The sequence below is a fragment of the Vidua macroura genome, chromosome 2 (genome assembly GCF_024509145.1).
Source record: "Vidua macroura isolate BioBank_ID:100142 chromosome 2, ASM2450914v1, whole genome shotgun sequence".
Taxonomy (NCBI): domain Eukaryota; kingdom Metazoa; phylum Chordata; class Aves; order Passeriformes; family Viduidae; genus Vidua; species Vidua macroura.
In genome coordinates, this window is record NC_071572.1 from 60,258,543 (window position 1) to 60,272,359 (window position 13,817).

Here is a 13,817-nt window from a genome sequence, read left to right on the forward strand (position 1 = left end):
AGCCAGCTGGGGAAGATAAAATCAGCCAAGAGTGGAGTGGGAGAGCATTTGAACAAGAAGAGGGTGTTTTAAACAGCTCATCATTAGTAGAGGAATGGGGTGACCCTCTCACCACCAGTGAGGGGGGAGAATGGATTGAGAGCAGCCCTGAAGATGAGGACTTGCGGGTGCTGGTGGACAAGAAACTGAACATTCCCCAGCCATGTGCTTTGCCAGCCTAGAAGCCCCTGTGTGCTGGGCTGATCACACAGTGTAGGGAGCAGGGGAGGGGGGATTCTGCCCCTTTGCCCCACTCAGGTGAGACTCCACCTGCAGTGCTGCCTCCAGCTCTGGTAACCAACATCAGAATGACATGGAGCTGCTGGAGTGCATCCAGAGGAGGCCATGGAGATGCTCCGAGGGTGGGAGTCCCTCTGCTCTGGAGATAGGCTGGGAGAGCTGGGGGTGTTCAACCTGGAGAAAAGAAGGCTCTTTTCTCCAGGGAGAGACCTCAGAGAGCCTGCCAGTGCCTAAAGGGGCTGCAAGAGAGCTGGAGCAGGACTTTGGACAGGGGCCTGGAGGGACAGGACAAAGGGGAATGCTTCTCACTGTCACGGGACAGGGTTAGATGGGATATTGGGAAAAAATTTTTGGCTGTGATGGTGGTGAGGCCCTGGCACAGGCTACCCAGAGCAGCGGTGGCTGCCTCATGCCTGGAGGTACTCAAGACCAGGTTGAATTCAGCTCAGGGCAACCTGGTCTAGTGGAAGGTGATCCTGCCCATGGCAGGGTGTTGTAAATAGATGAGTCTTAACGTCTGTGCTAATCCAAATCGTTCTGTGATTCTATAAAACAGGGCGTGAAACAGCCTGTATAGGAGGCGGGCCTCTGCTTGGTCTCCTCACTCCCTAATCCCTATCCCATGCAGAAAGCTGCATCACCTGGACCAAGACCTTCCCCCTACCCCCACGCCTGGGCTGGGACATGGGACCCGGGAACCGCCCGCCCCTCCACCTCCCTCCGTCTCCTCCTCCTCCCTGGGCTATATATGGATACGCGACTAGTGGCTCTCCTACTCGCTGGCTGCAGGGGGGTGGCGTAGCGTGGTGCGCTGCTCCATCCCATGGCCTTACCCCAGTCCTAACCACCCCTCCCGCCATGAAGACCATCATCGCTGCCTACTCCGGAGTGGTCCGAGGTACCGGCGGGGGGAGAGGGGGGACACTGGGAAGGGGTGGAGATGAGTCTTCGTGCCCGGAGGGAAATACTGCGGTGCGGAGCAGCGTTCTGGTGCTTCAAGGGCTGGGGTGGGAGCAGCACCGAAACAGTCCGCTTTAAGATATTGCTCCTTTTTTTTTTTTTTTTTTTTTTTTTTTTTTTTGCCGCAGGAACGTTGTTCAAGGGGAATAAGGAGGGGGAAGAGCGATGTGCAATGGCGGGAGGCAGCTGTATCTTTTCTTGGGTAGAGGATTACAGGTCTCTGCGCAGATTTTGTGTTTTAGTGGCTCGGAGGCTCGGGGTGCGCTCCTGGAGCTGTTGGAAACGGCTCTAGTCAGTCTTGTATATTTTGCCAAGATACAAACTACAGTAAGTTTGCACCTTGGCAAAATGTGGGCGTGGGGCGCTTGCCTGTAAACGTGTCTCCCCCTCCCCCCCACTTTCTTTTGTCATGGTAGGAAGAGAAGTGTAGTCGCTTTATCCGTGCTGCGCGGCTGATAAAGTTCGGTCTCAACTTTATTTTCATATGATTTCATTTATCTGGGAAAAGGCCTCTTTAGCGAATCCAGCTGTTTCATAATACTGTGTTCCCCACACCTACATCAAGGGGAGAGAGGAAAAATGGCAACATGTTGCTATTTTTGCTGTGTTATAATGAGGAACTGAAGATTCACTGCTCAGCAGGAGTTCCGTGGTAGCCCGTTCTGCGAAGTTTTCTTTAACAGCCCTCCGTGCTGGTAAGTGGCTTGTTGAGAGTAGTGGAATAGGTGTCAGTGGCTGACACCCCTCGTGGACAGAGCTGCTGCAGACACCGAACACTTCCCTGCACGCTGGAATATGTTGGTTAAAGGCTTTGGAGAGAGTATAGGGAATCCCAAACCACAAGCTACCTTGCTTGCTTGTAAAGGCATCTCAAAGGATCTTGTAAGAATTAATTCAGCAAGTCTTAATGTTTTGCTAGATAGAGTTTTGTATCCCTTCTGCAAGGGTGCTTGTTTAGAGAAAGGTCAGGATTTGCAAACAGGGTGGGTTGTGTGTGAAAATGCAGTTGAAGAACGATTTAACCTGTGATTTGTGGAGGGTCCTTGAGTGATTGCTCTGTGTTGTGAAAGGCTTTTTGCCATCAAAAGGCAAACTGCTAATACCTCCTGGGATGAAGGGACCTGTAAAATGTTTTATTGATTAAACAAATCATTAGCAGAGCTGAAAGGACATTAACTTGGTGAATTAACCTCTGAAGTCTTGATTTTGCACAGTCCTGTCCAGTCCTGCGTGTAGAGGTGCTGGTGCTCATCTCAGCCAGGATATTAGATTGATCTGAAGGATCAGTTGTGAACTGACTGGGAAGAAGACCTGCATGTGTTTCCTGTTTTCAGATCTGTTTTTTAAAATAACTTCACTTGCTTGCATGACTAACAGAGGACAAGTTATATTTTCAGTTGAGAGAAGTTATTTGAATTAGCATAATCTGAACAGTTATATTGAGCATTAACTGCAAACTAAGTGCAGAGAATAAATAATTCAGGAAACCTATAAAATATGTAGGGTTGACCTGAGACCTCAGCAGCCACCTTGTTGGCACTGGCATGTTAATGATGGATCTAGGACACATGCATAATTCAAAATGGAGTGTGGTTTAGAGACAGTGATTGGCCTCATCTCTAGATAATCCTGATTAGTGATGGAAAGCTGTCTTAACTCTTCTCAGGTCAGTTTTCCTCTGAGACACCTCGTGGGGATCCTGCAGTGATATTTGTGCTTTTTAACTTAACTTAATTCTGCCTGGGGAGACAAGGGATATTGTCTTGGTGACTGCAACATCTACCAACTCCATGCCAGTGCTGTAGCCTGCATGGGCAGGAAAGCACAGGACTGTCTTCAGAGCTGAATTCGGGTGCCTCCCAGAGGAGCTCTGACTCAGACTGGGTATGGAGATAGTGGTGTGGGACCCTGCAGATCAAAACTGGCAGAGGTGATGTGGTAGAGATTCATTCATGAGATCTTATGTACTGCTTGATCATGTTGGACAACTTGTCCCACTACAGAGGATGTGTAGAACAAACTCACTAGATTTTTTTTTCCTATGTCCCTGAATATTTTTTTCCAAGTACCATGCTTGTGCAAAGGGCTGACTTTGGGGTGAGCATCTGAATGGTTCATACTGTCCTTTAGTCTTCTTGTTTTCCTGGCATCTGATTTTGTTCTGGTGCTTGTAAAATTGGCTGAATTAAGTCTGATCCTATTTAAAAACAGGCAGAAAAAGAGGTGCATGCATCTGCCTCTATATCCATCCCTGTATGTATGCAGAGGAATGTCCTTTGATATCAACCCCGTACTGCAAAAATCAGAGCAGACCTTGGACCAATGCCTAGGGTTGGATAATGCTCTGAGAAACCTAGTTGGGTAGGAGGGGTTGTGGTCTCCTTATCTTGATCTGCCCCACTTTGGCCATAGGATGCCCAGGAAGTCTCCTCCTTGTGTTTGGCAGAGCAGCAAGGAGCTCGGTCTCAATCCCGCTCCCCTGAGGAAAGCTGCTAGTCTGGCTGGAACCTTGAAAGGCTGTGCTGTGCTGAAATGTCTTTTCTAATGTTACTTCATCAGAAAGAAGTTTGGGATGAAGAAGATGATTTTGCTCAGCTTTATCTTGGAGTTAGTCTTACACTGCATGTGAGGTTTACCAGACCTGAATTCTGCTCTGGGGTGGGCAGCCTGGGAGCTCCTGTTTTGGGAGAACAGGATCACAGCTGGCTGCAATGAGGTGTTGTCTCTTTACACAGTTGCTTGGGAGGTGAAGGTCTGGGCTTGCTCATATGCAACCCCTCTTTCAGAGCTCTCATGTGCTCTGGACACACTGATGAGCTATAGTAGGATGGGTCATTTTCTCTTGTCCAGACCTATTCAGTGTTGCTAACTTAAATCTAAGCTTGTTGGCTGGTCTGGGACAGTGTGGTCTTGTGGTTACATAATTGTAACATACATACTGCTGTGAGTGTGGAGATTGAGGGCTGAGTTTAGTGCTGTGAGTAAATCCAGAACTAAGATAAGTAATCATGACAGATTTGTTTCCTGGGTCTGGAGAATCCCAGCTCCTTTCTAAAAGAGCTGATATAAATTTTTATTTGCATGTCCCTGTTCAAAATATTGTTGATCTCCAGTTGTAGACACACCATACTGTAGATAATATGTAATTGAGTAGCTTCCTGGGACAGGAGCAAACTGTTGTAAAGCTGTGTACAGGGCAGGATAACTATACTCTTCACTGATTACTCATTATTTTCTTAACAAATTGTTTACTCTATAGTGAATATGCTTGTGCTTGGGGCACCCAAGTAAACCTAAGACACAAAATAACTAGTGTTGCTCAAGGGCTTTTACAGGTGCACCAGCGTGCTGTGTGGGCTCCTGCTCTTGCGTGGGAGGCTGTGTCCTCCTGAATATTCTAGTACTGGTCTATTTTTCTTATCTATCTTTGTTCTAGTTTCAGCTTCTCTGCAAAATACATAGCTCAAAATGTCTATTTGCAGCTTATCCTTTGATGGATCTAATATGGTTTTCATCTAAATAAGGAAGCAGTTTCATTCTTGACCAAGAATTAGCATGCTAATTGTCTGGAAAAGGTGGCAGATGAAGCTTGGCTTTAATAAGGTTTCAGTGTATTTTTAACTATATGTAACACTTGTACTTCTTTTCAGGCAATTTCTTTTGCTGCTGTTTAATTAAGTCCTGTCAGTTGGGTTTTTCTGGTGCCCACGTGTGAAGTCCTGTTTACTTCCGTTATTGGGATTTTGATTCTACTTCCCTGCCTAGATAAGTGTTGTTTGTGTAATTTATCTGAAATAAACTGTGCTAGAAGAGCACTGGATGCTGAGTCCGTAATGCAGGAGTCAAATGCTTGGTCAAACCGTTTGCTGATTCCAGGACTGCCTTGGTAGCAACTCCTGCATTTGATGTTAAATGGAACTAAATGATAAAAGTATGGTGAGCCCATCGGCAGTTGCAGGATAGCTGGCTAATGTCCCTGAGCTTCCTTGGAAGGTGGCAGATGACTGCCATCTTTGAGCAGCAGGGAGAAGTTCTCCTGGAGAAGTTGTTACTCTGTCCATTGTGACAAGGAAAGTCCTTGAGAGCCATGCATGGCTTAGTGCAGGGAGTATCCCATCAGTACTCCAGGGAATGGGCTGCAGTGTGAACTGGAGACCAGGAAAGCTGTTGGTAAAGTATGTCTTGTATAGATATGGTTTGCCAAGGCTGACCCCAACAGTCATGGAATGGCTTGGGTTAAAAAGGATCTTAATGGTCGTCTAGTTAAGGCTCCCCAGACAGGCTTTCCAGTTTTCCAGGTACCCTGGAAAATGCTCCAGGGGGTGTGCTGTGTGGCCAGCATAGGAGCTACTGTCTTCAGCAGCAAAAGATGGAGGTTTGGGTTTCTTCAGGATTCAGGATATTTCCTTGGGAAAAGACTGATAGGAATGTATACAAATTATAGTTATGTCTACTGGGCCCTTTTAAGCTAGGTTATAAGGGTAATCTGTTCCCTGAAAGTTAGAGAAAATGCCATGGGTTTTTAATATGTGAAAGGTGTTTGGTGTGGGCCCACAGGTGAGCCATTAGGAGGAAGTATTTTCTCTAATGGACTGAACTCAAGTGTCAGTGTTGGGTTATTCTTCTGTGGCTGAGTGCCAGCTCCCCCTTCTCCCCATTTCTGTTGATTTGTCAAAGCTCTTCTGCTGTGTGTCACTAGTAACTGGCCTGGTTCTCCAGAGCATGGAGAGTCTTTCCAAAAATGCCTCCTGGTTACTGAAGCTGAAAGGAGATAAGGCTTGCCTGGGAGTTGAATACACAGTGTCAGTCATACATGATGAACGGGAAGCTCAGAACTGTCTGGAAAGGATTGTCTTGGCACTAAGGTGTGTAAATGCCTCGTTGATGAAATGGGTTAATCTGCAGGTTTGGTACAAAGGTAGGCCTGATGAACTTGCCAGGTTGACTGACCATTCCCATGGTCCTTTCCTTTGCTACTGGGCATCTTTCATTTCTTAACTGAGAATTAAATGCTAGTATTCAGGCCATGGTAACTACTGGCTTTCCTGGTGTGGAAAATCTTGTTCTCTTTGAAGGATATCTTTGCTTTCAGCAAATAACTGACCCAAGACACTTGTCCAAGGTCAGGTGCTTAGAGCCGTGTGGCAAACCACTGCCTTCCCTCTGTCTGCAGAAGTTGAATGTGAGTTTTACGAGGTTCGAAAAACAAGCTGACAGGTTGATTTGTGCTACTCAATACTGCTCTATTTACAGGGCTGGCAATGCCTACAATTTGTTCAAACATCTAGAAAATGCTGAAGTACAAATTCTCATCTAGAGGGATAAACAACTGTTCTCTTTGGGAAGAGGATAGGGATTTAGCTGATCCAAGGCTAGAGTGTTTGGTTTATGAAGCCAAAGAGGTTTAGTAGTGTAAATGCGAGTACTGGAAGAAAAAAATTACATGGGACTGGGCTTTTATTGTGAGTCACAAATAATCTCTAAGACTTTTGGCTTCTTTTGGAGGACATAGACATATGTCCAGTGACACCACTTTTGCTAAACGCTTTCTTTAAACTTGTATCTGGTAATCCTCAGTCTATATCAAGTCTGTCCACATGCAATTTTGTAAGGTTTCTGGGATAGCAAGTTCCTGGAGCTGTGGCCCCTCAGCAAGAGTTGAGCAACCTGGTCTAGTGGAAACCATGGCAGGGTATTGGATTGAGATGAGCTATAAAGGCCTCTTTGAATACAAACTATTCTAAACCCAAAGATTTCTTTTACCCCTGAACAGGCAACTGGCTTTGTAAAAAATTGGGTGAAGTTCATCCCTCACCCCAAATTTGGGGATTTACTGCTAGATTTTACAGCATCTGAATCTCACTGCTTAGATACTCTAGTGTGGCAAATCAGTGCATGTGACATTTTGATGTTTTGACATTGTCCTGTCTTGCCTCAAAAACAGGAGAACTGCTTGCAGAATTCAGTCTTAATACTGCACTGTATTATCTTGTAAAGAACTGTCTACAGCTCTAGCTGTTGTTTCAACCTGGATTAGTACTGTAGGTTTCAGTTTACTCGCAGTTGTAGTGGTATGATCTATTCCAGCCTAAGACTTGGTCTGCTTAGAGTATAATTAATGCCCAACGCACTTCTGGGATTGTTCATGTAACATGGACTAACCAGAACTAAGGGTCTGAACTGGGTGGTCTGGCTCTAAATTTAGACTGTAGCCTTTGGTGTGGCTCCCCCCTGAATGTTGCCAGGGATGAGGCATCTCTGGGTAACCTATGCCAGTGTTTCACCACCCTCATAGTAAAAAACTTTTCCTTACCTAATGTAAATTGACCCTCATTTCTGTGAAACAGTTGCTTTACATATTTAAAGATGCACCAGTTAGAGTATGTTTGTAGAAACTACCAAAAATACTAGTGCCTACTTATACCTAGAGAAGCTATTTTCAATCACTTTAATTTGACTGAGTGTGAACACTTGTTATGCTATTACCACTAGCAGGTAATAACTTGTCAGCAAGAACTGAACCTATTCAATGTAATAGCTGCTTTCATAGTCCTAATAACAGGCTGATCATTAAATACAAAAGAAAATATGTAAATACACATAAAGTGATTTGTATTTTGGCCAGTTATCATGGTGCTTGTAAATAAAGTAATGAAGAAAAGTGAAGGAAAGCCCACTTGGAAGTGATTCTTTCTGGAGGTCGTGTATACTGCCAAAAGATGCAGTGGGTGGTTCTTCATATAGAAAGCAAGTGTTTTCAGTGTTTTACCCACTTTTGGGTTTTTTCCCCACTTGAGTGTATTAAGCTTCTACAAGAGTGGCTTTCAGCTCCTTCCTTCTTATTTACTGCTTGAGGAATGTTGATAGTTTTCCTTACTCATAGAGTTGTGGATCCTGAGGGTTTTATGTTGAGGTTTGAAAAGACAGGAGTCTGTGAAGGAAGGCAAGGGCCTCTCGTGAAATGGAAAAGGTAAACCCCCTCCCTCCAAATTACCACAATTTCAAAATAAAAAGGCTCTCAGGCAAAGATATGAGAATGAGAATAACAGTTCTTTACTAGGAAAAAACTACATTAAAAAAAATGTAATTAGTACAAACAAAACTACTGATAGAGTCAGAAACCTGACTCTTCAGGGTGTTGGTGATAGTCCAGTTAAATGGTGGCTGCTCCTCTTGGAGTGGCAGATGAAATGTGGCTGAAGTGGTGATCCTGTAAAAGGGTGTAGTTTTCTCTGAAGGTCTGGTGATAGAATAGATGGGCCTGGTCTTCCTCTGGGAATCTAGTGAAGAGGCTGTTCTGATGTCTCAAAAAATGCTGATTTTATGCAGGTAGAGATGCTTGGCTCCTCCCTCTGGGTGGAGTTATCTCACAACGGGATGATGTAACTTTCTCAGTCATTGAATGGCAGTGAGCCATTCAATGGCCCATTAACAGAAGATATCTCCCTGGAGAGAGACATTGATCTTGGAAGAGATAAGAAAACTGCCCAACTTAACAGAAGATACCTGCCCCACCTCCGACAGATGGTAAATAGAATATATGCTTATCTTACAAGCTAGGACATTATCTACCCTTTATTCTATTTCTATCCCTGTCACAATGAAATCTTACACCCAGTTCTCACTTAAGACTAGGTTTCCCTGTGGCACACAATGGGTTTCCCATTTTTCTGCATTACCTACCAAGTGTAACCAGGTAGCAAAAGCAATTCTACGGATGGGTTTGTCTTTGCCTGAGGTGGGATTAATCCAAACAATTTTTCTTAAAATACTTTTCATATGTACCACAGAGACTTTATCTCCATCCACTGTGTGCAAGGGTTCTGACTGGGCAGGACCAGCTCGATTGATGGACCCTCGGGTGTTGACCATCTAGGTTGCTTTTGCCAGGTTCATTTCTCAGTTTCTAAATGTTCCCCCACCAAGTGCCTTCAGGGTAGTCTTAAGGAGTCCATTGCACGGTTCAACTTTGCCGGCAGCTGGAGCATGATAGGGAATATGATATATCTATTTGATACGATGTTCCCTGGCCCAGGTTTTGATAAGGCCATTCTTGAAATGGGTGCTGTTGTCAGACTCAATTTTCTCAGGTGTGCCATGTCTCCACAGGACTTGCTTTTCCAGGCCTAAGATGGTGTTCTGGGCAGTGGCATGAGGCACAGGGTAGGTCTCCAGCCATCTAGTGGTGGCTTCCACCATGGTCAGCACGTTAGCACTTGCCTTGGCGTGTCTGAGGCAGTGTGATGTAGTCAATCTGCCAGGCCTCCCCATACTTGTACTTGGACCACCGTCCACCATACCACAGGGGCTTCACCCGCTTGGCCTGTTTGATGGCATTACATGTCTCACAGTCATGGACAACCTGAGAAATGCTGTCCATGGTTAGATCCACCCCTTGGTCTCATGCCCACTTGTAGGTGGCATCTCTGCCCTGATGACCTGAGGCATCATGAGCCCATCGAGCCAGGAACAACTCCCTCTTATGGTGCAAATCTAAGTCTATCTTTGACACCTCTATTCTTGCTGCCTGATCTACCTGCTCGTTGTTTTGGTGCTCCTCATTAGTTCAACTTTTGGGGACATGGGCATCTACATGATGGACTTTCACCGTTAGTTTCTCCACCCAAGAGGCAATGTCTTTCCATATATCAGCAGCCCAGATTAGTTTTCCACTACATACCAGTTGGCCTTTCTCTCTACCCTCTCAGCCAGCCCCACAGAGCATTGGCTACCGTCTACTAATTGATATAAAGGTAGAGCTTTGGCTACTTCTCCCTTTCAGCAATGTCTAGGGCCAGCTGAATGGTTTTGAGTTCAGTGAGTTGGCTTGATCCACTTTCTCTTTCGGTAGCTTGTGCAACTTGTCGTGTGGGGCTCCATACGGCTGCTTTCTACTTCTGGTTCATCCCTACGATGCAACAGGGACCGTCAGTGAAAACAGCATAGCATGTTTCCTCTGCTGCTAGTTAGTTATATGGTGGAGCTTCTTCAGCCTTTGTTGCTTGTACCTGCTCCTCGTCATCAGTGAGACTAAAGTTTTCACCTTCTGGCCAGTTCATAATTATTTCTAAAATCCCAGGGTGATTCAGGTTTCCAATAGGGGCGCGCTGGGTGATGAGGGCATTCCATTTGCTCCATGTGGCGTCAGTGGCATGGTGGCTAGTAGGAACTTTCCCTTTGAACATCCACCCTAGCACCGGGAGTCGGGGTGGCAGGAGGAGTTGTGCTTCCGTGCCAGTCACCTCTGAGGCAGCTTGAACTCCTTTGTAGACAGCTAAGATTTCCTTCTCTGTTGGGTGTAGTTGGCTTCGGACCTTCTGTAACTTCGGCTCCAGAATCCCAGCGGTCGACCTCGAGTCTCACCAGGCACCTTCTGCCAAAGGCTCTAGGACAAACTATTGTTCCCGGCTGCAGAGTAGAGCACATTCTTGACCTCTGGTCCCGCCTTGACTGGGCCAAGGGCTATAGCATGAGCAATCTCCCGCTTGATCTGGGTGAAGGCTTGTTGCTGCTCAGGGCCCCAGTGGAAATCCTTCTTGCAGGTAACCAGGTAAAGAGGGCTCACAATCTGGCTATACTGGGGAATGTGCATTCTCTAAAAACCTATGGCACCTAGGAAAGCTTGTGTTTCTTTTTTGCTGGTTGGTGGAGACATCGCCGTGATCTTGTTGATGATCTCAGTGGGAATCTGGCGCCGTCCATCTTGCTATTTCACTCTCAGGAACTGGATCTCTCAGGCAGGTCCCTTGACTTTGCTCTTCTTGATGGCAAAGCCAGCTTCTAGCAGTATCTGGATGATCCTCTCACTTCTCCCAAACACTTCTGCTGCTGTGCTCCCCCACACAATGATATCATCGATGTATTGAAGGTGTTCTGGAGCCTCACCCTTTTTTTAGTGCAGTCTGGACCAGTCCATGGCAGATGGTAGGACTGTGCTTCCACCCCTGGGGCAGTTGGTTTCAGGTGTACCGCACACCCCTCCAGGTGAAAGCAAACTGAGGCCTGCATTCTGCTGCCAGAGGAATGGAGAAAAACGCATTAGCAATATTAATAGTGGCATACTACTTTGTTGCCTTGGAGGCCAGCTCGTACTGGAGTTCCAGCATATCCAGTACAGCAGCGCTCAGCAGTGGAGTCACTTCATTTAAGCCACAATAGTCCACAGTCAATCTCCATTCTCTGTCAGATTTGCGCACAGGCCAGATGGGGCTGTTGAAGGGTGAGTGGGTCTTGCTGACCACCCCTTGGCTCTCTAGCTCATGAATCATTCTGTGGATGGGGATCACAGCATCTCGATCCGTCTGATACTGCCGGCGGTGCACTGTCAAGGTCGCAATTGGCACGCGTTGCTCTTTTACCCTTAGGAGTCCTACTGTAGACGGGTTTTCTGACAGTCCAGGCAAGGTGTTTAATTGCTTAATGTCTTCTGCCTCTACAGTAGCTATTCTAAAAGCCCACTTGAGTCTCTTTGGGTCTTTGTAATAGCTGTTCCACAGGAATCTATGCTTAGAATATACGGAGTGTCTGGGCCAGTTACTATAGGATGTTTCTTTCACTATTTCCCTGTCAGGCTCACCTCGGCTTCCACCAGGGTCAATTGCTGCGATCCCCTTGTCACACCAGCAATGGAAACAGGCTCTGCCCCCACATGTCCCAACGGTATCAGAGTACACTGCGCACCAATATCAACTAAAGCATCATATTTTTGTGGCTCTGATGTGCCAGGCCATCGGATCCACACCATCCAGAAGATCCGGTTTTCTCGTGCCTCTCTTTGGCTAGAGACAGGGCCCCTCTAACCCTGGTTATTATTCCTTTCCTGGGCATACATACTAGAGGTTCCTTCAAGGGGGTCTGACAGATCGTATCCAACAGCTTGGTTATGGGAGGTTGAGGCTACCTTCACCTTGGTGGAACTCCCCCGATTAGAGTTTTTCTCCTTGAGTTGACACACCCATGCTGCCAGGACAGAAGTGGGTTTCCCATCCCACCTTCTCATGTCTTCCCCATGGTCACGCAGGAAGAACTACAGATTAGCCCTTGGGGTGTACCCTCTCTCTCTAGCTGGGGAATGTTGGGCTCTGACTGTGGGGCCTGTGACTTGCACGGGTGCTGCATTAACCTTCTTCATCTCCTCCCTCATCTCCTCTTTGAACTCCTTAATCACAGCTGAGATATGAGCCTGCATTGGGCCATTAATCATACTCTCATAATTCTTAAGTTTGTTGGTAACAGAACCCACTGTCTCTCAGTTAGTGTCAGCATCAATTGTTGCGATGAAAGTGGTGTATTGAGATGGCCCAAGATTTGCTAGACTCTACAGCATTTGCCCTGTGCACCTGACCTTGTCAGGGTCATTATCATGCTGTCCATCCCTCCTAAAGAGTACTTTTAATACTGCCACTTCCCTCAACTGCTGGATCCCTTCCTCAAGGGTCTTCCAGCGCATTCTATGATGGTGCTCCTGCATTCTCTCCCTGTGGACAAACCTCCCTCTGACACTCACTAAAAGTCGCTCCCAGAGAGAAAGGGACCCTGGCTCCCTTTCAAAAATCTGATTCATACCTGAGTCCTGGGTCAAGGGTCCCAAGTTCCTTGCCTCACTACCATCCAGCTGGATGCTTGTACCCATAAGGTCCCACACCTGGAGTAACCAGGTAGTATAAGCCTCACGCCCTCGTCGCACAATGTCTTTGTGAAAATTACGGAGACTTTCATACGTCAGGGACTCGGTGATGATCGCAACCTCTGGCTCGTCTGTGGGTTGTGAAGTTCCTCCATTCCTATCCCTGTCTGGGTGCTCTGCTTTCATCGTAGACCTCCTTGTTTCTACTGGGGCAACTGCTGCTGGCTGGGACTGCTTTTGTGGTTCAGCTGGAACCTGGACAGTTGTAACAATTGCGGGTTCCACAGCTGTACTCTTTAAGGCAAAGGGAGGGTTTCTCACTAGCTGGGGAAATGCACTCCTTCAGCATCTCACGTATCTCCTTAACCAGAACCCTCACTCAATCTGGGTGGTTCATTTCTGAGGCGGGTTGTGGGGCAGGGTCAGGCTCTGGAGCAGTAGCATCTCTAGTCTCTGGGGCAGTGTCAGGCTCTGCAGCAGCATCCCTAGTCTCTGGTGTAGGTGTCAGGGTAGTTATCCAGGTTAATCTTCCCTTATCTCTGAGTGCTAAATATAACAGGCTTAACAGGCATATCAGCAACACTACCCATTGTATGATATCATTAGCATTTAGAGTGGATCTTAACCCTTCGAAAACTGGTGGAGCAGACCTAAAAAGATGGTTAAAGGGTTGGGAGAAAATTTCCCCCGGTGTCATTTCCTCACAGTAGGTACCATTATTAAAGTAACCCCAAAAACATACAGTTAGTGTGTGATAGCTCTGAATCCATGTACCTGCCTTCCAGAGTGTCATGGTTGGACACTGGCGCAATGCCAGCATCCCCATGAAAATGCACTTTTTCTAAATAAATGCTGTGAGATGTTATCAGGAACAGAGCAGAGCAGGCCCAAGCTTAATAACAAAGGAAAAAAACTTTATTAAACTACTACTAATACAGAAAACACATAAACT

General features: G+C 46.4%; 1 protein-coding gene across 1 annotated transcript in view; it reads left to right on the plus strand.

The window, feature by feature from the left end:
- Positions 1–1,058: 1,058 nt before the first annotated feature.
- DGAT2 (diacylglycerol O-acyltransferase 2) overlaps positions 1,059–13,817 on the plus strand; it is a 31,578-nt gene continuing 18,819 nt past the window's right edge. Inside the window, exon 1 of the mRNA XM_053971085.1 lies at positions 1,059–1,177. Within this exon, the coding sequence (XP_053827060.1) occupies positions 1,138–1,177 (40 nt within the window). The 5' untranslated portion in view covers positions 1,059–1,137. The remainder of the gene's footprint in view (positions 1,178–13,817) is intronic.